Below are 27,109 nucleotides of genomic sequence, written 5' to 3' on the forward strand. Positions count from 1 at the left end.
ATTATTTTTAAACTAGCAATGCGCGGAAGTGGAAGAAGACAATAGAATAGGAAGGACAAGAGACCTCTTCCAGAAAATTAGAAACATTGGAGGTAAATTCCAGGCAAAAATGGGTATGATCAAAAACAAAGATGGCAAGGACCTAACAGAAGAAGAAGAGATCAAGAAAAGGTGGCAAGAATATACAGAAAACCTGTATAGGAAGGATAACAATATCGGGGATAGCTTTGACGGTGTGGTCAGTGAGCTAGAGCCAGACATCCTGAAGAGTGAGGTTGAATGGGCCTTAAGAAGCATTGCTAATAACAAGGCAGCAGGAGACAACGGCATCCCAGCTGAACTGTTCAAAATCTTGCGAGATGATGCTGTCAAGGTAATGCATGCTATATGCCAGCAAATTTGGAAAACACAAGAATGGCCATCAGACTGGAAAAATCAACTTATATCCCCATACCAAAAAAGGGAAACACTAAAGAATGTTCAAACTATCGAACAGTGGCACTCATTTCACATGCCAGTAAGGTAATGCTCAAGGTCCTGCAAGGTAGACTTCAGCAATTCATGGAGCGAGAATTGCCAGATGTACAAGCTGGGTTTACAAAAGGCAGAGGAACTAGGGACCAAATTGCCAATATCCGCTGGATAATGGAAAAAGCCAGGGAGTTTCAGAAAAACATCTATTTCTGTTTTATTGACTATTCTAAAGCCTTTGACTGTGTGGACCATAACCAATTGTGGCAAGTTCTTAGCGGTATGGGGATACCAAGTCATCTTGTCTGCCTCCTGAAGAATCTGTATAACGACCAAGTAGCAACAGTAAGAACAGACCACGGAACAACGGACTGGTTTAAGATTGGGAAAGGAGTACGGCAGGGCTGTATACTCTCACCCTACCTATTCAACTTGTACGCAGAACACATCATGCAACATGCTGGACTTGAGGAATCCAAGACTGGGGTTAAAATCACTGGAAGAAACATTAACAATCTCCGATATGCAGATGATACCACTTTGATGGCTGAAAGCGAAGAGGAACTGAGGAGCCTTATGATGAAGGTGAAAGAAGAAAGTGCAAAAGCTGGCTTGCAACTAAACCTCAAAAAAACCAAGTTTATGGCAACCAGCTTGATCGATAACTGGCAAATAGAGGGAGAAAATGTAGAAGCAGTGAAAGACTTTGTATTTCTAGGTGCGAAGATTACTGCGGATGCTGACTGCAGTCAGAAAATCAGAAGACGCTTAATCCTTGGGAGAAGAGCAATGACAAATCTCGATAAAATAGTTAAGAGCAGAGACATCACACTGACAACAAAGGTCCGCATTGTTAAAGCAATGGTGTTCCCCGTAGTAACATATGGCTGTGAGAGCTGGACCATAAGGAAGGCTGAGAGAAGGAAGATCGATGCTTTGGAACTGTGGTGTTGGAGGAAAATTCTGAGAGTGCCTTGGACTGCCAGAAGATCAAACCAGTCCATCCTCCAGGAAATAAAGCCAGACTGCTCACTTGAGGGAATGATATTAAAGGCAAAACTGAAATACTTTGGCCACACAATGAGAAGACAGGACACCCTGGAGAAGATGCTGATGCTAGGGAGAGTGGATGGCAAAAGGAAGAGGGGCCGACCAAGGGCACGGTGGATGGATGATATTCTAGAGGTGACGGACTCGTCCCTGGGGGAGCTGAGGGTGTTGATGACCGACAGGAAGCTCTGGCGTGGGCTGGTCCATGAAGTCACAAAGAGTCGGAAGCGACTGAATGAATAAACAACAAAAACCATTTCCATTGCAGGATGGCAAGTTGTACCATCAGAAATTAGGCTCTGAAATCTGCAGAACCTGTAAAGCCAGTTTGACCAGAGAAAGTGGTGGAACAGGAAAATTTGAAGGTGGCTATAACAGCTCTACAGTGCTATCTCTGGATCTTGGAAAATTTAGCTTCTCTGTAGGAGACATACGCTAGGATTCTTGGGGTGGCTGTGGGTGGTGAGAATATCTTAAATTCTTATGCAATGGGATTCATATTTATTTAAAGCTAATACTTTATTTTTTCTTAATGTGAATTAAAACAACTAGAACCCTTCCTACACTTCCACCTAGTATACTAACAATCAAATAAAAGGTGCCAAATTCCAGACTGAAAATATATTGGACCGTGTCAAGAGTCAATATTTAGCTGAAGATTTACAAAGGTGTAAGTAGTGTTCCACTTACATATCAGAGAGATTTCTAGCTCCTTTTACCTTTAAACCAATTTTGATAGTTGAGAGGCTCTCATATACTGAAGAGAAGGAATCAAATATTCACACTCATATGCAGAAGAGTGCTTACCACTTAAAAGGGTACATGTCTAGTAAAACAGTATTTGGAAATAGCTGTCCAGAAAATTACATTTTCTATACAAATCAAATCTTTACTAATGTTAGAGACCAGCATATTTCTATACATTTATTGTCACTGAATATACAAGACTTGTTAGATCCCTTCAGATATCTGCTGTTTTTAGAGATGGATAACAGGAAGATCATTTGATAAAAAGGCACAAAATAAATTGATCCAATAACTGTACTTTCAACAACACTACACTGTTTTCCAGTGCTGCTTCTGTACCAGCAAAATTAAATATTATACAAACCAGTTTGCAAAATGGCAGAGACTTCAAAAATAGTAGGTTAGAAGAAGTCCTTTGTGTGGCCAGAATCAGCCACTTAGTGCTTAAGTGGACAACTCATGCATAGATGCCTAAGGATGTGTTCCAATGAAGTCAGTGCCGCTTGCTTCTGAGCAGTAGGATTCTGCTGCTCGTTTGTAATGGCCCAGTGTTGTAAGACACCGAGGGGCATAGAATTTACTTAAGTACTCTATGCAGCTAGAACAATTAAATGTTACATGTATTCAGGTCACCAGTATTATAAGGCATTGCATGTGAGCATCTTACTTTTATGTGAAAACAAAAAAGGTTTGTTACTGAGTCCAGGAAAACAGTGTAGGAGGAGAGCTGTGTTAGTTTATGGTAGTCAACATTCAGAAAGAGTCTGGTAGTCCCTTTTGAGACTAATAATTTTACTTAAGGCACAATCTGAAAGTTAAGCATAGAATTCTTTGCATGATGTATAAATATATGGATAACAATAGTATCTTCAGAAGAACCTCACAGTTTGGGGCATTACTGCACTGTTATTGCTCTGGTCATCCTTGAGTTGTCATTAGAAGACAGCAAAGGGTAACACCAAAGGAACTGTCATAGTGGGTCTTGAGAACAACATTTGCTGTTGATAAGAGAATAGAGTGAAAACCCCACTTACTTTCTTGGATATTATTACAAATTTCAAGAAAGAGGCCATATCAGACCCATTAGAGCCATTTTCTATATACATGCCTGTATCGTTGTCACAGTACACACGGTAATAATATGTGTAAGAGCAAGGTACAGTTAGGTTTATCCTTTTACCTCTTATAAAGACAGAAGCTAATATTTGCTATTCATGCAAAAGAATATTTAACCAAGGCTGGAATAAATGAGAGGACTGTATATACAACTGTGTGTAAAATATATATGCTATAGGTGGTTGATATTTTGTGCAGTTTTGGACTACTTAGAAGTGGTGTGGAAACAACACTGTACCTCGTATGTCTGAACTCCACCCAGCGCATGCCAAGTCAAAACCCACAGTGAAATTCATATGGATTGGTAATGAAATTAATAAATAGTGCAACCTTCCCCAACTTGGATGCTTCCCAGATGTATGGTCTTCAGCTCCTCAAATCCTCTGCAATGGCAATGTTACCAGGGGGATTCTGAGAGTACATCCTCAGAGTCAGAAAATGCCATTCTTGGGGACAACTCCTGCAGTAGTTTTGCCCTTGCCCAATTTCATCTTGTGAGGATGTTGATCCCACTGTAGCAGGCTCAACAGGCCAGGGGGTTGAACATCATACAGTAGAAAGCTCCAAATGAGCATCTTGCCTCTATAGAATCTGGAGGTCTTTACTAAACATATTGTTGGAAGGAAATCTTACCAGGTCCATTCCAAGCAGGGAATGAAAGTACTCTTTTTGATTGATTATACTTTATTGATTAGTCTATTTGACCATATCAAAACATCAACTACAATCAAATACAATAAGACAAAATGAGGTGAGATACAACATAATGGGATAAAATAGGCTAGAATGAGATAAAATAGATAAAATATAGTAAGATAGGGTAAAATAAGAATAGAAGATAAGGTAAAATAGTATACAGTAAAATGGAATAGAGAGATATATAGTAAGATGAATATTCATTCTTCTAATCAAGAATGAAAGTACTCAGGCGGTTGCTTGGACAGAGGTGATCTTTATTTTTCCAAGAGGATGATGCAAAGTGCTGGTGGGAGGTGGCCATGTTTGTATTCTCCCCACAAGCGCTTTATATAGGAGAGCTTGGCTATTGTTGTGCAAAGGTGTTCCCGCCCTCTAGGAACTTCTGAGAAAGCGCACTTGGCTGGTTTCTTGGAAGGGGGCGCTCTCTAGGAATTCTAGGAAAGTGCAGTTTACCAAAGTTCAGAGAGGAGGCACTGCGTGGTCAGGCTCCCTGCTGTTTGTGGTTTCCTGTTCTGATAGTCTAGGTTCCCTGCTGGGCTGTGGCTTTGTCTACTAGCTTGGAATGTTCACCTTGGAAGGAATCTTTTGTTATTCGATTATGGAGATCTCTTTGGCTGGGGAAGAATATCTACCTGAATGGGCTCTGCTAATTTGTGAAGCGACCTTTTGCCTTACAAGGTCTAAGATTAAGTCTGAAGGGAATCTTTTGTCTAAACAGTTGGGCTTCCTCTTACATTTTAATCTCTTGCGGCCTCTTTGTATTGGACCCATTATATTTTGTAACTTTTAACCTTTTACCTTGCTCAAGGGGGAGTGATATGGCAGGATGACAATGTTCTGGGAGGAGACAGTGTAGCAGGGAGCAAGAGATCTTAATTTCTTCCCACAGTATAATGAGAAAATGCAGATGTATAAATAACTGTTACATATACTGTAAGTATTGACTTAGGGTCTAGAGATGAAGCACAAGTTTTTAAAAACAGGAGAGATCCACAATAAAGGGGCAAATCTAGAGCATTGGACAGGCTGTGCGTCCATAAAGCACTAACCCATAAATCATGATTTACAAACCACAACTGCTAAGCTAAAGCCAAAGAAATCATAGTATGATATGATGGTTTGTAAGTCATGATTTTTGGGTTAATATGTACAAATACAGTCCAAGAATTCTGAGTGCAGAAAAGTAGAGTGGCAGTGTTTGAGGTGTAAAGTTCTAGCTTAAGGAAAGGAAAAGAGAAGGCAATGCTTAAGGTGGATGGATGGGATCAAAGGAATTACTGGAATGACATTTAAATAGCTACCAGTTATAACTAAAATGAGTTAAGATGGTAAGAATTTGTCCATAGGGCCACCATGAGTTGACTTGATGGTCCTTATTAACTATCCATAATGGCTGTTGTAGCTGCTGATTAATGCAGTGTTTTCTTCATAGCAATACTCTGCATTGGCTGATTCAAATGTCTCCACAAGTCAGAGTCAGAGTTCTGGAGTGTTCATTCCTTACATACCAGAGATTGCTCATGATAAAATTACTTAGGTTGTGGTCAGCAGTGTAAACAATACCTCTTATTCCCTGGCTGATCTTTAACCCTTGCTTAACTGATTTTCCAGCCTCCCTTTAACAGCAAAAAGTCATTCTCTGAAGTCCTTCCCCAGATTCCCCTGCCAAAGGAATCAAAATCGGTAGCCACAAGAAAAAATACGTTATCAGCTGTGATGCCTCATTTGTGGAATCTTTAGAGAGAATTGACTTGCCTTTTTCTTTTACCCCAGCCAGGCTTTTAAATTAATGTGCTAGTGTTTTTAGGGCTGTACTATCTGTTTTATTGCTGTTTACTATTTTGGCTTGTATGCTGTATTTCTGTGATATTTAGTAGTGTCAATATTGCTGTTGCTGATTTTGATATTGTGAGATGGTTTTTATCTTAGTTTTGTATATTTATTTTTCAGTAATATATGTGTTAATTGATTTGTGCAATTCCTTCCTTCCTTCCTCCTTCCTTCCTTCCTTCCTTCCTTCCTTCCTTCCTTCCTTCCTTCCATCCATCCATCCATCCATCCATCCATAAGTGTCCTGACTCAAATTCTGAATTCTCCTGACCATTAATTCCAGTTCAGTGTCAGAAACCTGATGCTGTCTCATCCTTTTCTCACATTCAGTCTGAGACTGGGATGATGACTCCAAGAGATAAGGCTCCCAGCAGATTAGAACTGGGAAAGCATGTCTGTTCCATTTCACCAGGGTGGAAATTGAATAAAAGTGGCGTTGAAAGCACTGAGAGAGAGATTTTCAGGTCATTCCCAGAGCTGGTCTAAATTTCGTCCATGTCATTAATGTGATTGAAAGCTGGTAGGACTTTATATTCCATGGATTTGGAGCCTCATAGGACCTATCTGTGCTGTGGCTCAGTTCTGCCCCATTTTCATCACCCCTGGCATTGGAGTGGTCATAGCCATGGAACTGAATTTGGATTTGCCCATTGCTGAATTCAGAGGACAACTTAAAAATCTGGGAAGATGCTATAGAATTGTCAAAATTTGCCTCCCTTTACCACTTATGTTCAAGAAAGGACTATTAAATGCAACCATCTTCTACTAACAAATAATATGTATGGTCATTTCTCTTTATTCCTGCTACCACCTGTACAGTCAGTTATACTGATAGTGACTTTCCCAAACCTCCCACTGAGCTTCATAACTGAGTGATAGTCAAAGCATTTAGATAATTAGATTCCACAGAAATAACAGTGCCTTAGGAGATTATGATAGGTTCCAAGCAAGATCTGTCTTTTCTAGTCTTCATGCTTGGAGTATGAAAAGATCAAAAATATCTAGAATCAGTGGAAATATATTACACAAACAGCTTTTTATATATACACATACTTGGTTCCTTTATAAAATATCAGATATTTTCAGAGTGAGAATGCCTCTTCACTCTTTTGAACATCATCAGCTGTCAGAGAACTGTCTGTTGAGAGCAGATTAAGGAAAGCGCGGAGAATTTCCCATAATTCTTATTTAATGTCTTTCAATTTTCTGCAGAACACTATTCTTTCATAGCAACATTGATGATGCAGTTTCTTCCCATGAGCTTGCTAGCCATATCTCTTCGTTGGAAATCCACTGAAGGGGAAAGTTCCATGTTGGAAAATATATGTTATAATTAATTTGTTAGCAATGCATTTAAGAGGTAATGGCTTATCTAAAGCTCCAGCTTTTCTAGGCCTTCACACGTCATCTATTAGCTTGGAGTACCTTGTTCAGCTTCCACAGCCTCATCACTGGCTGCAAAATTTTGTTCCCAATTCATTGTTTGTTCTTAACGTGAAGCAGTTCATTTCTGACAATGCTGGTAAATCTGAATTTCTGGTTTCTCTTCTGTTTCAAGCATTTTACCTTGTGGAGATATTTAGACCGGGGCACAAGCCATGATCAAATTTTTTCTGATGGTGAATAAACAAGGCCAAACAAGGCTTTCTCGTTATTATGAATACATGGACCTTCATAAGCGGACAGTTCTGGAAGCTGAAGTAATCAAGCAGTGCCTTTCTCGTTCAAAGGAGCAAGTATGTCTTATGTCCTGTTTTCCAAAAAACATAACCATCATGTTATTCTGTTGTAGCAAAAGAAAATGGATATTTTAGCTTCTTAAAGATTAACACATGGATTATGAACAAACTTACCTAATTGTAACTATAATATTTCATGGATCTGATGAAATGGACTAGAGTTCCCAAAATGTTATGAATAATAAACATACAGTACATGTCCAAGATGGATACCTACAGTCAGTTTGAGCCAAGGCATAGTAGGTCAGTTCCGGTCACGTACAATAGGAAAATGGGTATCTAGGATTGTGATTACAAGTGCAAAAAGAGGTGTGCACATAAAGAAAGTTGAATTTTCAACCTAATTGCTGCTTTATACTCCCTCTCTTTTTTCTTCCACATGCATGCTTCCTACCCCCCCTTCCAACCCACCCCCATATTAGAGCCTGGCTGGGGATCTTCTTTTAAATTACACATATTGGTTTACACTGGTCATAGTCACTAAGTGAAGAGTGTAGTCTTTAAATCTGGAGTTGGAAAGCTTTACTCCCCAACCTGAAAGTTCACCCCCACATGGTAAAACAATAACTGGTTTCACTTGTTTTAACTATAGTTTGTTGAACAAGCAGTAGTAAGTCTGGTGTACCCATAACAGTAGCCTTAAATAAGGTTGGAGTAAAAGAGGTCAGTAAAATGAGTACCCAGCTTGCTGGGGAAGGTGATGACTGGGGAAGGCAATGGCAAACCACCCCGCTATAGGCTGTCAAGAAAATGTCGCAGAAGCAGCATCCCCCCAAAGGGTCAGACATGACTCGGTGCTTGCACAGGGGGATGCTGCTTCTGCGACATTTCAATCCTCCTTTCAAGAGGATTTGTTGCAGATTTTCTTTCTGGATTTGGGTGAAAAGCTTCTCAGGTAAATTGTGCAAGAATTTCCCACCAACCCATCACTCCTGGAAGCTATGGAAGAGCATATGACTACATTTAGTATGCTCCTCTGGTTTCAGTGGAGTTGAAGAGAGTTTCTGAGGATCCCACTGGATCAAATTTCTCTGGCACAGCTTAGCATGACAGTACTTAGTCTGATTATTCCCAATAAGGATAATTTTCCCACTATGTTTTTTGAAGGGGTTGGTATGATCAAACTAATCTCAAAAAGTGGGGCAAACATTTATAATGGCCTAAAGGAATACATAATTACAATTGCTATATTAATAGGAAAGTTAAAGAGAATAGAGGAAATTTAAGACTGACTTTCGCTATTCTAAAATCCCTAATCTAAAATCCCAATTCTCATAGAAATTCTGCTTTGGATTGCAGCAAGAATCCAACTTGGGGTAAGATGACCACAAATGATAGGGAAGGAAGGCAATTGCTGAGCTAGAGCTCAGAACTGTGGAGTCCTTGGTGTTCTCTGAGCTTGGTGGTTTTCTTGCAAGAAAACAACCAAGCTCAGAGAACACCAAGGACTCCACAGTTCAACCCTGAGTTACATACCGTATATTCTCTTCTATTGCTAGAGCAAGAAGCAATGCACAGAGATTGGATACTGAGTGTAAAGAGGAAAATGAGTGAGTACAACTGGAAAAGGGTTTGGTGAAAGCTTAATGTTAGGGAAATTCAGAGGCACACAGGGTCACACTACAACATAAGAAGTATGAAAGAATTCAGCTGATTTAGGGACACAGTCAACAGGGATTCCATATGTTCTTGATATAAGGTCTATGAGAGATACTACCCTGAAAGAAAGATTATTGCAATATTAAAAAGAAGCAAATAGAATTTTTTCAGTGCATTCCCGATGCTGAATATGCCCAGCCAGTAAGCCGACATGCCCATCTTTCCTTTTCTGCCCTGCATTAACCTTGATTTCCATAAATCTACAATTTAAGGAAAAGTTCTTCAACATATAGTTTACACATAGTACTAAATTATAATGATACACGAAACCACATCAAGAAAGACATGGTTGATAAAACCCAACTGATGTATTAATTCTCAAACAAAACATTTTATTGCTTGGTGTTATGCACAAAGTATGAATGAACTGTTTATTTAGACATAGATGAAAAGTAAGTATTATTAAATGATTCAGAAATTTGTATTTCTTTAGAGTTTTAATTATTTTAATTATTTAATTAAGCTTAAGAAAAATTATCTACCTTGCCTTTCTGTCAAAAACTGATTATAGATGCCCCGGATTTTTCTCCCTGTTGGAACCTTGGCTAGATTACATTAGCTAGAAGTGTTTTACTTTTTAGGTCCTGGAACATGCCAAAGACCAGGTGTCCAGGAGGCATCACAACTTAGTATTCTGGATCTTTTCCTAGTACTGATGAATGAAGTTCCAGGATGCCTTCTCACCCCGGACAACTAAATCTTTACTATGCCAGCTAATCTTGGGCATGGTCCTGTTAAAGTTTAAATGTGACAGGGTAGCTATCAACATTTTGTTCATATTTATGTAAAGAATGGGGGTGTTTCTTTTTTACTGACATATGCAGGAAGGGAAAAAATCCAACAGTCTTACTGAACTTCATTGCACCCTTTTTTCAACATTTTTCTATAGCCAAGTTCCAATACAAGGTCTGGCCTATTTATTATATATGATTTGATTCTAAGACTCTGATTGAGTTCACTCATCACATTGAATCACATTGAATTATGTAGTTCATTGGATTTTGTATTAGCATGTTGTGCAAATCCAACAATCATAAATTATATATTCTTGTGATGAAATAGAAAATCAGACCAATTATTCAATAAGCCAATACATATCTACAAGTCTGGATATTTTATATCAATTTAGATATTTTACTTTCTGTTTCCCTTTAGTGCTCCTTTCTTGAGTACAAAGACTTTAAGTTGGTCTATAGACAATATGCTGCTCTTTTCATTGTAGTTGGAATCAATGAAACAGAGGTATGTTTTAACTTTCTTATCTTTGTAAAGATAGACACAGGTATGCCCTGAAGACAGTTTTTGTATCAAAAGATACTTGGTGATACTTCTTTGTCCTGATTTTCATACAACATCCCATACCTCATCTTTTGTTGATCACTACATAATGCTGAGCAGGTGGTTTTTTTGGGCTGGCCTCCAAGGAACACAAGGGTGTGTTAGCAGTGCTATGGCATCACCAGAGGGGTAAAGTAGAAATAGTTTGGCCTTTTTAATATATTTCATGAGAGGAGTGGGTTTCAAGGGTGGCAAGCCCTGTGGTGATTTAATATATTTATTTTACATGGTTTAATGCTTGCCCCCAAACTACACGGGCAGTTTCTTCTCTTTTGCTGCAAAAATTCAGTGATACTGTGGGGGGAGGTGTAGTATAAAAAAATAGGGTAGCCAGTGAGTTGCCCAAGCTAGACATAAAGGAAGACAGAAACTGCACATTTGCTTCAGAACTATAAGAGCCTTTCATCACGATGAAAGTTGTATTTTTTAGTATTTTATTTGATATGGGACTTAAGTTCTAGGTGCAGTACGAGGTATTTTCTGTCCTATTTCTCTTGCTGTCTATTCTCTATCATATTCTAGAATCAAAACTAGACACAACAAGCCCAAAATTTTAGCATTGTTATTTAAACCTGAAGGCTACAAAGAAGAGTAATGGACTACTACAAGCTACAGGAAACATTTCAGCAGGATAGCAGTGTTAGTCCCTTGGAACAAATTAAAAATCCTGTGGTACATTAAAGATGAAAAGGCTGGCATGAGCATTTGTAAGCAATGATAGATTTAGCTAGAAATCTAAACTGGATACCATGAATTCATAAGACACCCAAGCTAGCTTCCGAGAGTTGTATCAGCCTTATCATATCAGCATTTATTGGTCTGACTGGCTCTCATTTCTGTCAGCAGATCAATTTAGGCATTGTATCTCTAATTTTGGGATGTATTTATTCTGTATCTTCAAACCCTCCTGAAAATAGTCTACCTCTTCTCTCATAGACACTGTTTTTACTGTATATGCAGCTGAAATGTGTTGACCTAATTACTTTATAAAGATGTATTGATCAATCCTGAGTGAAATAAAACATATTTATAATAAGGAAAACCTCTGAGAAAAACCCAATGTCATGCTCGCCGTTTCAATGCCTTTGAGCCATCGTAACGTTTCTCATGTCATTAATGCGTTGCGTGTTTCATCCCTCATGGGAGGATGGTACTGCTTATCTTTTGGCTTTGCTTTGGAATGTTTTTCTATTATCTGTTATGTTCAAGGTTCCTTTCCCAGGCTAGCACGTCTGACGTTGGCTAGCACCTGGACCGGGCGGGGCTGATGTAACGGGGCGGGATACGTGTGCACTGGAGGAGTTTTAAGTTTGTATTTGGCGCGCTTTTGCTCATTCTCAGCTTTCTCTGTATTTGTCTTTAGTTCCCTAATAAATCAGATTTTACACAGCAGCCTCTTGTGAGTCTGAGTATTTGGGCTAGGGCAATCATTACATAAAGCTGAGAATCTAAGATCCCAACTCCGCTAGCCCCTGTCCAGGAAAAGACAAGTTGTCTCGCCCTGTGAGGGAGAGTGCCAGCGATGACCGAACCAGACATCGTGATGAGGGAAGAAGGAGAGCCGGACTCGACCGTGAGGCGACCCGACCAGCCGTCCCAGGGGGGAGAGCTGTCAGCCATCCTAGAAGAGGCGAGCTCCGAGTCGGAGGGTGAAGCCGAGGGTCTGAAAACCGCCCCGGAGACGACCGTAAATTCTCCGGGCGAGATGGTCACCTGGGATGAGACCCAGGGGGATGTAACGGTGGCAGGGGGCCCATCCTGGAGGCAGAGATACCCATTATCACCCACCGTGGTGCAGGTGCAACCAACGGAGGGCTCCCCCACCCCGGATCGGATCCGGGTACTGGAGTCAAAAATAGACTCGTTGGAAACTATACTGAAGCAGCTGAGCCTAGATGTGACCTCGTGGAGAGACAACCGGGAAGGATCGAGCCAGCGGCATTCAACCCCTTCGTCCCAAGGGCGGTCTCCGGAGCAACGGCGGCCGGCGCGGAGACGCGAGGGGGACCCGTCGGTCCCGATGGAAATAGCAGCATCGCCGGCGCGGCCGTCCCCGAGCCCCGCGCCGCCGCGAGCCCGGGAGGTGCCAACCTCCGCAGCCCCGGTGGCGGGGCGCAGCCCGGCGGCGGGCGGGATGAGAGACTTCCCTGTAAAGTTTGATGGGGATCCAACCAAACTCTCATTTTTCCTGACGAATGCTAAAGCCTACATGGTGGAATGGGGGGCGCTTTTTCAATCGGAAAAGGCAAAAATCCTCACCATTGCCACTAAGCTGAAGGGGAGGGCGGCAGACTGGTATGTCCAGATGTGCCAGTCGGAAGCGCCTGAATTAGAGAAATTCGATGAGTTCCTCTGGGCATTGAGACAACACTTTGAGGATCCCTTGGCGAAAGAGAGGGCAAAGAGAGCTCTGAAGGAACTTAAGCAGGGGCCAAGATCCGTGGCTGATTATGCACTGGAGTTTAAAGCGCTGGCTGGGAAGGTGGATGACTGGTCCCAAGCCACCATCATCGAGCTATTCAAGGATGGCCTGAATACTGAGGTGCTGCGCTGGTCCTTGGGGAGGGACGACCCATATACACTTTACGAATGGATCCAACTGGCAGGGAGGGCTGAGCATGCCCATGAGATCTTCGCCCATCGAAAGACCGCCAAATCGGGGCGGGAGGTGAAGCCCAGCCGCCCATCGAGCACCGGGGGGAGAACAGGACAACGACCCTGGGATGAGGAGCGAGAGAAGCGGTATGCGAAAGGCCTGTGTCTGAGATGTGGTAAGGAGGGGCATCGAGTGGCGGTGTGCCCAAAGGCAAAGGGGGAGGAACGGCCCGGCAAGCCGCCGACAAAGTCCCCTGCCCTGCCGAGGAAGCAAAAAGCCGCGGTGGCTGAAACCGTGGGAGACAATGCGATGTTCTACGAGGAGGAGGGTGAGCCCGAAATCCTGCAACCGGCGGGAAACACCAGCCACCTGCTTTAAAGGGCGCCGCAGGGCAGGTGGTGGAAGAAGGGCGCGAGCCTCCATCGGTGAGTGGCAGTTACCGCATTCTCACGGTGAAGTTGCAGTTGGGCTCCCAGTCCAAGACTATAGAAGTATGGGCCATGATTGATTCGGGGTGTTCCCGGTGTCTAATGCACCCTGATGTGGTAGCGGCTCTAGAGCTACCCACTTTCCCTTTACAACGCCCCATCGCCTTTACACAGCTGGATGGGTCCATGGCAGGGGGCAAACCAGTCACCCATTTCACAGGGCGGGTGTCACTGCAGCTGGGCAGCCACCAGGAAGGCTTGTCTTTTGTCGTGGCTCCAGTAGGGGGTCCTTTGGTGGTGTTGGGGGTACCTTGGTTGGTTCAGCAAAATCCCCAAATAAACTGGGTTTACCGGACTATCACGTTTAGGGATGGGTTCTACCAAGCGACTGAGGGGAAGGGTGCCCCAGAGGAGATGGTGGGGATTGCGGCAGCTGCGACTCCGCATGTCCCGGCCCCTCCTCTGGAAGGCTTGCCGATGGAGTACAGGACTTTTGCGGATGTGTTTGGCGAAAAGGAAGCCGACCAGCTACCCCCCCATAGAAAGACGGACTGTGCCATTGAACTGGTGCCTAACACCCAATTGCCCAAGCCAAAGATTTATTCCATGACCCAAAAGGAACTGACTCTGTTACGGGACTTTGTGGACAAAAATTTGGCGCGCGGATTCATCGAGCCAGCGAATTCACCAGTGGGGGCGCCGGTCCTCTTTCGCCCAAAAAAGGATGGGACATTGAGACTTTGTACCGATTTCCGCGGATTAAATGCCGTCTCAATTTCCAATAAATATCCCTTGCCATTGATCAAGGACATGTTGTCACATCTGGCTAAGGGAAAGATCTTCTCCAAACTTGATTTAAGAGAAGCCTACTATCGTGTACGAATCAAGGAGGGCGATGAGTGGAAAACTGCTTTCAACTCCCCTTTGGGAGCGTTCCAGTATAAGGTGTTACCTTTTGGTTTGGCTGGGGCCCCTGGGGTATTTATGCAACTGATCAATGAAGTACTGCATGAGCATCTGTTTAAAGGGGTATTGGTGTATTTGGATGATGTATTGATTTATACTGAAACCATGGAAGAGCATGTGTCTCTGGTGAAAAAGGTGCTGAGTAAGCTCAGGTCAGCAGAACTGTATGCCAAACTGTCTAAATGTGCCTTTCACCAGAGACAAATTGACTATTTGGGGTATAGAATCTCAGATAAAGGCATAGAAATGGACCCTGCCAAGGTGCAGGCTATCATGGATTGGGAAAGCCCCCGCACCCGCAGGCAACTTCAAAGTTTCCTGGGGTTCAGCAACTACTACAGATCATTCATAAGGGGGTTCGCTGAAATTGCCTTGCCACTGACGGAACTGCTCCGAACTAAAGGTGTGGGAGATACTCGGAGAGTAAAGAATCCAGGGGCGCTGCTGCGATGGACGCCTGCTTGTCAAACGGCGTTTGAGCGCCTGAAAGCAGCCTTCATCAAAGAGCCCATTTTGCAACATCCTGATCCCTCCAAACCTTTTGTGGTACAGGTGGATGCCTCCGACTATTCCATTGGGGCATTGTTGATGCAACAAGACGAGACAGGATGCCTCAAGCCATGTGCCTATTTGTCCCGCAAGTTCTCCGAGACTGAGCGACGGTGGCATGTATGGGAAAAGGAGGCATTCGCAGTAAAAGCCGCGTTGGAAGCGTGGCGGCATCTGTTAGAAGGGGCCAATCACCCCTTTGAGGTGTGGACTGACCATAAAAATTTGGAGGCTCTCAGCACCCCTCGAAAACTGAGCCCGAAACAAGTCCGTTGGGCTCAATTTTTTAATCGGTTCAATTTTCATTTGAAGTTTATCCCGGGGAAAAAGAATTTCCTAGCTGATGCATTGTCAAGGCAACCTCAGGATTCGGGGGCAGCGCCAGAAGTGGTTAGCACCCTATGGACAGCGCCTCAATTGGGTATGCAAGCTGTGACGCGTAGCCAAACGCGCGCGCAGCAGCCACCCGCGGCGGACGCCGCCCAGCCGAACGCTTTGTCAATTCCTTCCCAGTTGCAACAAAAGTTTCTAAAAGAACTGAAAACCGATGCTTGGTTGCTTGCAAATAAAGACAATGTTACTTTTGACCGAGGCTTCGCTTGGAAATCCGGCCGCCTCTACGTCCCTGAAACCCTCAGAAAAGAGGTGTTATTACGCTCACACGATGACAAACTGGCAGGGCACTTCGGTTTTGTAAAAACCTTGCACCTTGTTAGGAGGCAGTTCTGGTGGCCAACATTACGTAAGGATGTCAAAGACTATGTTGCTTCCTGCACTGTTTGTGCGATGTCTAAGCGCAAGGTGGGGAAGCCCCAAGGACTGCTGCAGCCGGTGGCTGCCCCTTCTTGCCCCTGGGATGAAATCTCCATGGACTTTATTGTCGAATTACCACCCAGTCAACGCAAAACGGTCATTTGGGTGGTCAAAGACTATTTCTCAAAACAAGCCCACTTCATCCCTTGTGTGTCCATTCCGTCGGCACGTCAATTGGCCCGCCTGTTTCTGGTACACGTGTACAGGCTACACGGATGCCCCTCCCGCTTAATTTCGGATAGGGGCACACAATTTACCTCACAATTTTGGCGGGCGTTCCTCAAATTGTTGGGAACGAAGCAAGCTCTGTCCACGGCTTGGCACCCCCAGACGGATGGGGCCACGGAGATTTTGAATTCTACTCTGGAGCAATACCTTCGAGCTTTCGTGAATTATCAACAGGACAATTGGGTTGACCTTCTCCCCTTCGCTGAAGTTGCTTACAACAATGCAGTCCACCAAAGCACGGGCCAAACCCCATTTCGCGTGGCTCAAGGCAGAGACTTCGTACCTATCCCGGATTTGCCACAACCCCCTACCGGATCTACCTCATCCTCTACGACATCTACCTCACCGGGAGATTGGGCCACGCAACTGTCAGACTCATGGCCAGTGATTCAGAAAGCTCTTGCTGATGCCCAACTGGATTACAAACAGTTTGCTGACAGAAAACGTGCCCCTCCGCCGGACTTTCAAGTTGGTGACTTGGTTTACCTATCCACTAAGTTTATCAAGTCATCACAGCCTTCCAAGAAATTGGCGCCTAAGTTTGTGGGTCCCTTCCCTATTCTTGCTCAAATTAACCCTGTGACGTTTAAACTTGATTTGCCACATAACCTCAAACGCTTACACCCTGTTTTTCATTGCAGTTTGCTCAAACCGACTATTCGTTCTGACCGCTGGCATGACCAACCCCCACCTCCAACCCCCATCATGATTGATGGACAACAACACTTTGAAGTTAAAGAAATTTTAGATTCCAGACGCCTTCGCAATGCGTTGCAGTATTTGGTCCGTTGGAAGCATTTTCCCCATCCGGAATGGGTCGCAGCACCAGATGTGGCTTCTCCTATCCTCGTTGCCCGTTTTCACGCTGCTTATCCCACAAAACCGGGGCCCTGAAATTTTTTTGGGGGGGCGGTATGTCATGCTCGCCGTTTCAATGCCTTTGAGCCATCGTAACGTTTCTCATGTCATTAATGCGTTGCGTGTTTCATCCCTCATGGGAGGATGGTACTGCTTATCTTTTGGCTTTGCTTTGGAATGTTTTTCTATTATCTGTTATGTTCAAGGTTCCTTTCCCAGGCTAGCACGTCTGACGTTGGCTAGCACCTGGACCGGGCGGGGCTGATGTAACGGGGCGGGATACGTGTGCACTGGAGGAGTTTTAAGTTTGTATTTGGCGCGCTTTTGCTCATTCTCAGCTTTCTCTGTATTTGTCTTTAGTTCCCTAATAAATCAGATTTTACACAGCAGCCTCTTGTGAGTCTGAGTATTTGGGCTAGGGCAATCATTACACCCAAGGCTACAAACAGGAAACCTGAACTAAAACATTAGTGTCAATATTAATGCATAGGGCATAATCAATTTGCTCACAGTGTTTCCTGCTGTGAAATTCAATGCAATGTTGTAGCCTGTTGTTCCACTTCTATAGTATATCTTTTTTACCTTCTTTTGCTGGTGCCGCAGATATAGAATCTAGGGGAGAATTGGGGCACCCTTTTCCTTTGACCCACGGAGAATCTCATTCAGGAGGTGCAGTTGATGCAGAGCCAATATCAAAGATAGGCAAAACTTCTCATTTATAATTACTATATAATATCAAACAGAAAAATACTTCTCAAAGGGCTGGTCTGAAAAGCAACAATGGGTCCACAGTATCCAAGCAAGGCAGAAGGTAACAGGAAATTATTAAGAACTACAAGCTCTTCCCTATCTCCTTTCCCAGTCTAGGGCTAAGGATACTTTGGTGGTTTAATTTCTACTTTTGCTTTTTGTTTCTCTGACATGTTTTAATATTTTAGAGTTATAAGCTAATAAAAAAACTTAGTAGCACACCTGTCTGTTGTTCCTTTTTAAAATGCATTTTGAACTTAATTTCAGAATGAAATGGCTGTATTTGAACTGATTCATAATTTTGTTGAGGTTTTGGACAAGTATTTCAGCAGAGTGGTAAGTATGAATCTGGCAAATGTAATTATGCTTACTGTATTGTGAACAGTCAGTATGAAGGCCATGTAGTATTTCTGTGCATAGGGCATAATTTCAGTGAAACGTATGGGAACAGTCATGAGTATAGATCTTTAGGGTACGCATAGTGTGCTTTTTCCTTCTGCACACTATCATTTGGCTGTTCTGCCTTCATCATTAGATCATGACCTACAAAACTTGAATATGTTCTACTAGCTGTGCAGTATATGTGCCTCAAGTGCCATCCAAGCAAGATTTTTCCATGATTCACTTTTGGAGAATGCTCTTTATGCATAAAGAAGTTTGTGCGTGAGTAAATACCCCGTAGATAGCCTATACCAAAATGCTTTAAGTAATCAAAAGTAATAATGCTATGAGATTATTAGAGATCATGGTGGCTTGTCCATATTAACATTTCTATGTATACAAGGGCTAATTAATTAACAGTATCAGGTTTAATGATGACATGAGGGGAAGGACTTGGGTTCTGTCCCCACACACCCAAATCTCTCTAAGCTGTTGATAGATCTTTTAAATACAATTTTGATTCAGAAATCACAAGTCATATATTGGACATGCTATTCGAATAGATGTAAAATATAGTCTGCCCAAGTTTTTAACCCTCCTGATTTTAACAAACTATGAGGCAAGACCGATTCCTATGGATTGCTATTGCTAATGTTATTGCAGTGTATTTAATAAGAGAGCACATTATGCATGTTCTCTTGTTAAAACATCTGCTGAATGTTCTATCATTACGAAGTAGCTAATAAGAGGGGAAGATTTTTGGAATGAGGTATGCAGATTTTCAAATTACTATAAGGTACTATAAGTATGGGACGTGGTGGCGCTGCGGGTTAAACCGCTGAGCTGCCGATTGGAAGGTCGGCGGTTTGAAACCGCGCGGCGGGGTGAGCTCCCGTTGCTCGTCCCAGCTCCTGCTCACCTAGCAGTTCGAAAACATGCAAATGTGAGTAGATCAATAGGTACCGCTTCGGCGGGAAGGTAACGGCGTTCTGTGTCGTCATGCTGGCCACATGACCCGGAAGTGTCTATGACAACGCCGGCTCTAAGGCTTAGAAACGGAGATGAGCACCGCTCCCTAGAGTCGGACACGACTGGACTTTACATCAAGGGAAACCTTTACCTACTATAAGTATAAGGTATTTCCTTATATGGCTCCTGACTTTCTATATACAAAGAGGAATTCTTTGCATCTTTATCATGATCTTTGACATGCAGACAGACACTTGTGCAAAGAATAATGCCACTGTTGTTTTTAGCAGTTCACCTCGGTAGAACACATGAACAAAAATATATCTTAAAAAGACATCAACTTTTGAGTGCTTTCCTGTACTGTGGCAGAAGTACAAAGCTATTTTGTTTAGAGAATAGCCATGTTTGGTCTTGTGAAAAGTTCACATATCAGTTAGGCAAGTGGAAAATGAATGTGTCAAAGCAGAACATGGGAGTAAAACCCACCATTTCCTTCAGGCCTGTTCGCTTTTCCTTTTAGAAGTTGATTTTCCTCTTGTATCCATCATCTTCCTCTTTATCCACTTACCCTCAAAAATCAGCTGCAGTTGTTAAGTTGGGGAACAGCATAACATGCCTTCAGGGATCACTTGTGCCTTCTGGGTTTAAACAAAGTCAGCATTCTGAGGCTCAAGTTTTACTTAAATAATCAAGAGTTCCATTCCATTGTAAGAGATGAGAAGAGGCAATTTATCAATTCTTTCTTGCCTCAGAAGACCACCCTACCACTTCTCATGCGGTTTTGGGTAGACCCAACCCTCCAGCTGAACATTTTTGGGTCACAGGAAGTAACAGAGGAAAACATGACAAAAAGTGTCATATATTTTTTTTCCAATAAGTGTTTCTGCTAGATTGAAAACGTTTTTGGAAACCGAAGGAATGCTCCATTGGCAGTCCTTATGCTTGCAAAAACAACATACAAATCAATTTTAGAAAAATCAATTGCAAAACAATAACAGTACTGTTCTCTTGCTAAAACTGTTTTTTTTTAAAATCTTTTTAGAGTGAATTAGATGTATCCTTTTCGGTTTCACCAATCTATGTTCTTGCTCCTCCTTGCCTATAGCAGGCTACTTGGCAAACAGCTGAATTAAAGTGATATCATATTTTACCAGAATATAAAGTATGTGGATGTTAACATTGTGGTAAGTTGTTAAAGGTCACAAAGATTCCACAGAAAGGAAATGTTGCATGATTATAGATATTGGGATATTGAAGCTTTATCCCTTCTTTTTAACCAACTGAGTATGAACCTTATTTCAGGAATGAATTTGAAATCTACAGATGCCAAACCAGCATTTTGGGGGTGATATATAAAAATGTATGAAGTACAAATCATAAAAAAGCATCTCAGACATAGAAAATAGAAAAACAGCATACCATTGCATAACTCCAATTAATTAAGACTCTCATAAATTTAGAAAACTCTTAAGCTTTAAACGTTACCAATGTCAAAATAAAACTAGGAACATAAGGAGGAGGTTGCCTGGGGCCAAAGTGACAGCAGTGTGAATGTTATGCAGACCTCTTGCTAGAGAATATCTATAGCTCAGGGTTGAACTGTTGGGTTCTGAGCTTGGTTGTTTTCCTGCAGACAGTTTGTTACTAGGCTGGGTAACATAATCAGGGCATGGGAGTGTGAAAAACAAGAAGTGTTACCGCGATGATGTTACCTAGCCTGGTAATGAAACGTCTGCAGGAAAACAACCAAGCTAAACAATACCAAGAACCCAACCACTAGATCTCAGCTTGTGAGTAACTAAATCTGGGAAAAGAGAACATACACAATCTGAATGTGTGTGATACCTATTCTTATTCCGTTCAAAAAGTGCTTTTTCTAGCACTTGGAGCCTAGTTCACACCCTTGGAAAGTTATTCCAGTTATGGACTTGCCCCTAAAAGGGATTTGTCTCGCTCCCTTGTCTTTTGGAAGACCAGGAAAGGTTTCTTTTCTTCCAAGCCTTTAATATCTAATATCCTGCTGTGATGATATATTTTCAAACTGACGCAGTTGTTTAAAATCCTTCTTGTGCTGCATTTTGAGGAACTGCATTTATTCAGTTTAACCTTGTTATTTCTACTATGTTTTCATTACTTTAAATCTGAAGGATCAAAAAAAGCACAGTGGACACTTTCTTGAATGGTAATAATAAAATAATTGCAGGATGACTAGTTCTCACATTCTAAAATATTCTCTTAAACCAAGGATAGAGGGAAGATAAATCTGGATATAGACATAAATCTCCAGGTGATTTGCAACACATTTTGGAAGCTTCTGAGTGTGACTGCTATTTTTTTCAGCATCAGCAAAATGATAAACCATGCTCCTAAATGCCACTGCTGAAATTAAAGAAACTTGGGATAACGAAAGTAGCATTTGCATAGAAACACTATGCTTTTTTTTTTTTGCATGACAGTTCAGTTGATAGATCTAGTTGTTGTTCTATCTAGGAAAAACCCAAGTAGACCCATCCTACACTCCTGCCCCACATTTAGAAAGTAGTCAGTTTAACAAGCTGACTATCCTAGTATTAAAAGTTGTCCTTATTTATTTATTTTTTATCAAATTTATATGGCCATCCATCTCACACAAGGTGACTCTGGGCAGCATACAACAAAACCAATGATTTACACATATTATAAAACCAATTAAACCACTTAAATTAATTATTAAAACCAAGATTGCGAAAGGGTCAAAATCAGAATGTTACCTGTGATGTTGCCACCACGCAGGCTCCCTGCTGTCAGGAGATCCCCAGGCTTGATGAAAAAAAGCATGTTTTGAGAGCTTTACGGAAGGCCATAAGGACTGGGGCTAACCTCGCCTCAGGGCTGATGATGTTCCAAAGGGCAGGTGCTGTGGCAGAAAAGGCTTGTCTCCTAGGTCCTCTCCTGCCAGACCTGATGGGACAGGTAGATGTAATCAGGGAGAGGCGGTCCCTCAGGTAATCTGTCCCATGCCATGCAGGGCTTTAAAGGTCAAAACTAGCACCTTGACTGGACCCAGAAGCAACTGGTAATCAATGCAGCTCATGGAGCAGAGATGTAACGTCTCTTCTAGAGGCACAGATAACTGCCCATGCCACTGCATTTTGCAACAGCTGGAGCTTCCAGATGCTCCTCAAGGGCAGCCCCATGTAGAGTGCATTACAATAGAGATAACCAGGGCATAAGTAACTGTGAGCAGAGGGGCTCCCCATATCTCAGGGCAAGCTATTTCATAGTATGGGGCTGCTACCCAGAGGGTGGGGATCCTCAGCAGCATCTCTTGAATGAGCACACAGGACAGGCTGAATCTGGGAAGCACAGACCATCCTGTAAGTACATTGGCACTGAGCCATGTAATGCTTTATAGGTTAAAACTAGCACCTTGAATTGGACTTGGAAGCTGAACAAGTCAATACAGCAACTAAATTGCTAGTATAATGCTTTAGACCAATTCCTTCCTAGCCTGATTGCAGCATTCTGCAGCTTTCTAATTGTTTTCAAGGGCAGCCCCAAGTAAAACACACTGCAGTAATCTAGCCATGAGGTGATGAGGGCTTGAGTCACTGTTGTAGAGGCGTCCAAGTCCAGGTGGACTCACAAGTGGTGCACCAGCCAAAATTATACAAAGCCCCACGCACAATACCATGGCAAGTCATGTCAGTCACTTATAATAAAGTGCAATTCAGTCTTGCAGGGCTTTTTCAGCTCCTCACAGTCTCCTGGCACCAAGTCAGGATCACCAGCATTTCTAGTTCAGTCTGGTGTGATGATACAAAGCTGGGTATCATCATATATCAATGGTACCTTACTCCAAACTGTCCAATGACCTCCCCTAGCAATTTCATATAGAAATTGAATGGTGTGAAGGAGAAGGCTGAGCTTGTGATAGCCCACACTGGACTATCCGAAGGCTCAATCATTTCTCCCCAGGCACACTGACTGGAATCACCTGCTTAGGAAGCAGTGAATCACTACAAAACCATGCCCCTACACCTAACTCTCAAAGCCAGTTGAGAAGGATACCATGGCTGATAGAATCAAATACTGATGATGTTTCAGTCCCTTGCCCAGACCTGAATCCAGGCTGGAAGGACTCCAGATAATCTCTTTCACCCAGGATGTTCTGTAACTAAAGTACCAATCCTTTCTGCAACAGCTTCCACCCAAAGGAGAAATTGGACAGAAGTTGTCTAATACAGCTAGATCAAGAGATGGTTTGTTCAGAAGGGTGTACACCATCATTTTCTTCAAGGTGGAGGGCACTACCTGCTTCAAAGAGTCATTAATCATCTCCCAAGTCTAGCCATATGCCCCTCACTAGCCACAGGGAGCCAGGCAGAACATGACTCAAGGTCAGAGCTCCTGACCCAATTTTTTTTCACTTCCTCTATCTCTAGAACCTCAAAAGAACCCCAGATTGCCCAAATCATATGGCAAGACTCTGCACAAGTAGCAGTTGCCTTGTGAGCAATTTTATCTGGAGGCCAGGGGGATCAATCAATCAAACCACCAAGTCCATGGGAGGAGATAGAAGTGCCTGAAGCTGGGTCTGAAATTAAATTGCTCATCTCCCTTGTCATGTCATAGCCAGCTCAGCACCTCCCATCATTCCTTCCATGGGTGGGAATTTGTTTCTCCACACATGAAATCTCTTGACATTGCCCCTACTGACTTAGTTCCAAATGGAGCTGCCCACCTATCATGTACACATCCACAACTAAAGGTGGGTAGGTGGCAGTCAGGAATCAAAATCCCACTTTCTCATCCATTCCACACTTCCACACACCAACTATACAATGCTGAATTCATCATCCCATCAACCCTCAACTGTCACTCCAAGAAACAGTTCTTTCACATTTCCCACAGTCTTTCTAAATTTTTGTAGCCAATCTTCCTGAATCCAATATAATATAGCTTCCACTAACTGGCAGCATCTCTCATTTGTCATCAGCCATAGATCTAGTCCCATGGAATTCCAAGCATTTTGTTTTACTGCTGATCCTCTGGAACCTATTTCTTGGTATCTCCACACAGCTGCTACTCTTCTGAAAGCTTCCAGCTTTCTCCATTTTCCTGGCCACTTATGCTCTAATGGGAGCCAAGACACAAATGATTCATGGCCCTGGCAGATTCAGCTTCCATTTATAGTCTCTTGCTTCTCCTGCTCCCATGTGACAGATCAAACAGCCAGGAAGAAGCCTCTTTCACTGTCCATCCCAGAAGATACTTTCCCAGGTCCTTCAGATCATCCTGTCCTCTCTATTACCCATCATGCTTCCTATGCCCCCCTTCTCACTGCCACTTGCTGTGTGTTCTGCACCACCCTACTCTTTCCAAAACCTCATTGCATAGCATTCCATCCCAGTCACTGACATCCCTGTAGTCTGTATATACCACCAGCAGCAACACATAAACACTTTATAGCTCCAAAAATAACCCCAACAGCAAAATACAAAAGTCTTCACACAGCACATTCAACAATGGACCTTACTGGAAAACATTTTAGGAAAAAATAAAAGGCAACAGCATGCATAGTGACTTTCAACAATTAAAGTAGAACATTTTCAGCCTTCTAAATGGTTGATTTTTAGGGATGGAAATTGTGCAGTGAAGGGAACCTATATTATATTGGATTCAGGATTCCCTTACAAGGGAGTTTATTAGGAATTAGGCTTTATCTCTGCAGGTAGAAGTACTGGGTGCCCTTATCTGTTCTTGAAAGCACAACAGGATTGGGCCAAGTTTGTACTTGGTTTGGAGACTACCAGGGAATCCCAGGGCAATTTGGTGCAATGATTAAGGCCCCAGTCTAGAAACTGGGAGACCATGAGTTCTAGTCCTGCTTTAGGCACAAAACCAGCTGGGTGATTTGATCAGTCACTCTCTCTCAACCCTAGAAGAAGTCAATGGCAAACCACTTCCAAAGAATGTTGCAAGGAAACTGCAGTTTTAGTTTAGCAACCATTTGAAGTTACAATGGTGCTGAAAAAAGTGACTTATGCACTTACGACAGTCCTTGCACTTATGATGGTCACAGCGTCCCCGTGGTCACATGATCAAAATTCGGGCACTTGGCAACCAGCATGTATTTATGACAGTTGCAGTGTCCTGGGGTCACATGATCACCGTTCTGACCTTCCCAGCTGGCTTCCGACAATGGGGGAAGCTGGATTTGCTTAACAACCATGTGATTCACTTAACAACCACAACAAAAAAGTTCATAAAATTGGGCACAGTCATGTGATGCCTCACTTAACAACTGCATCGCTTAGCGACTGAGGTTCAGGTCTCAATTGAGGTCATAAGTCAAGGGCTACCTGTATACTCATGGCAATGATTTATGTTCATCATACCAAGTCCCATCTATAATAGGAAAGAATAGTAATCTATTTCACTTCTCAACAAATATTTTATATACAGTAAAGTAGTGATATTATTGGAGCCAGTACCTATCCATTAAATACATGTCTGTGATAGAACTGAGGCCAATCTCTCTCATCAATTTTACTAGAAAAATGCTAGTCATCTCTTTTAAATCCATATCTTTTTAAGGAGCATGTGCACTGCACCTAAAAAAAGCCAGTTAGTCACTTTAGGCATTTGCCTAGAACAAGATGGGCAAAAGAGGATTGGCTGAATGGAAAGGGAGTTACAATCACTTGTTTATGAGTTACAGTCACTTGGTTCTCAAGAGCAGATGAAATACTTGCTGGTGGAATGAAGTTGTGGAATGCTGCTTAGCAGGGTGTGGTTAGCTCACATCATGGTGATATGATGAGAAACCTCTTAGGGCTTCCTGTCATATCAGCTTCCAGCTACCTCTCCAGATGGTTTCTCAAACTCTGAACTGTAAAATGGAATATATATCATATCAAATCCTGAACCTTTAGTTTGGTTTTGGAGAACTATCAAATGATCCTCCTGTTTTTTTTCCCCCAGAGGAAAAAGGCAGCATTTATTAGATTTGTGACAGCTGAATTAGTAGTATTGAAATACTCGAATTATCTCTGCATAATTAGATTTTTATGACAAACAGCATTTTTATGCCCACACAATTATTAAATAAACACATTCACTAGTTCTAAACAGAAGTCCTGTTTCTCAAGCAATTGTACTGTTTTCATAATGCCACTCAAGACTTGCTTGAACAAAAAAAAATGTTTGACTCTCAGTGGGACACATGCACAGTTAAGTTCATAATATTAAGACAATATTTTCAATACCGATGCCACCGCAGTTATACCTGTAATCAACTTTCTTCATTCCATCTCTCAAGAGACAGAGCCCTGGAAGCTGCTGTTCTGGAAAAGTTAGGGGCCAGATATCTCCATTAAAGAATTTTTAGTACTTCTTTCAAATTACAATTTCTCAGGATTGTTGGGGAAAAGCTATGAGAATTAATTCAGAATAAAATTCCTTTAAGTTTGTAACATAGTGATTATTGTAGAAGACAACAGCTAGCTGATCTAACATCACACAACTCATCATCTTCCTTGATAAAATATGCTTAAAGTTGAAGCACAATAATAAAAAATTAAGTAGCTAAAAGAGCCAAAGGAGAAGCTATTGTCACTTGATTTCTTACTAAGTTATGCAGTTCCTTGAGGCTGAATATTATACTGCATACTGAATATTTTTAAAAAATATATCAGTCTGAAAGAAAAAAAAGAAATGGGAACAAGAGGATATTATTTTTCTGAATGCTACTGTGGCCAGCTCACTAGTATTATTATAGAAGAATATACAGAGAAATTTCTGTTTAAAAATTTTATTCAAGTGTTCTGAATGGATGTGACACTAAGTAAATGCTGGGCTAATTTAAACATTTAAAATGTTATTTAATATTGAGACTTTTGCAATAGACTTTGTAAAATGAATACAAGTAGTTCTGGGTC

At 42.2% G+C, this 27,109-nt stretch overlaps 1 protein-coding gene across 1 annotated transcript in view; it reads left to right on the forward strand.

Moving 5' to 3' along the window:
* AP4S1 (adaptor related protein complex 4 subunit sigma 1) overlaps positions 1-27,109 on the forward strand; it is a 50,485-nt gene that overhangs the window by 22,726 nt on the left and 650 nt on the right. The window contains exons 2-5 of the mRNA XM_063290015.1: positions 7,472-7,649; positions 10,467-10,553; positions 18,105-18,173; positions 20,230-20,241. Coding sequence (XP_063146085.1) covers positions 7,512-7,649; positions 10,467-10,553; positions 18,105-18,173; positions 20,230-20,241 — 306 coding nt within the window. The 5' untranslated portion in view covers positions 7,472-7,511. The remainder of the gene's footprint in view (positions 1-7,471; positions 7,650-10,466; positions 10,554-18,104; positions 18,174-20,229; positions 20,242-27,109) is intronic.

Source organism: Candoia aspera, chromosome 1 (assembly GCF_035149785.1).
Source record: "Candoia aspera isolate rCanAsp1 chromosome 1, rCanAsp1.hap2, whole genome shotgun sequence".
In the NCBI taxonomy this organism is placed as follows: domain Eukaryota; kingdom Metazoa; phylum Chordata; class Lepidosauria; order Squamata; family Boidae; genus Candoia; species Candoia aspera.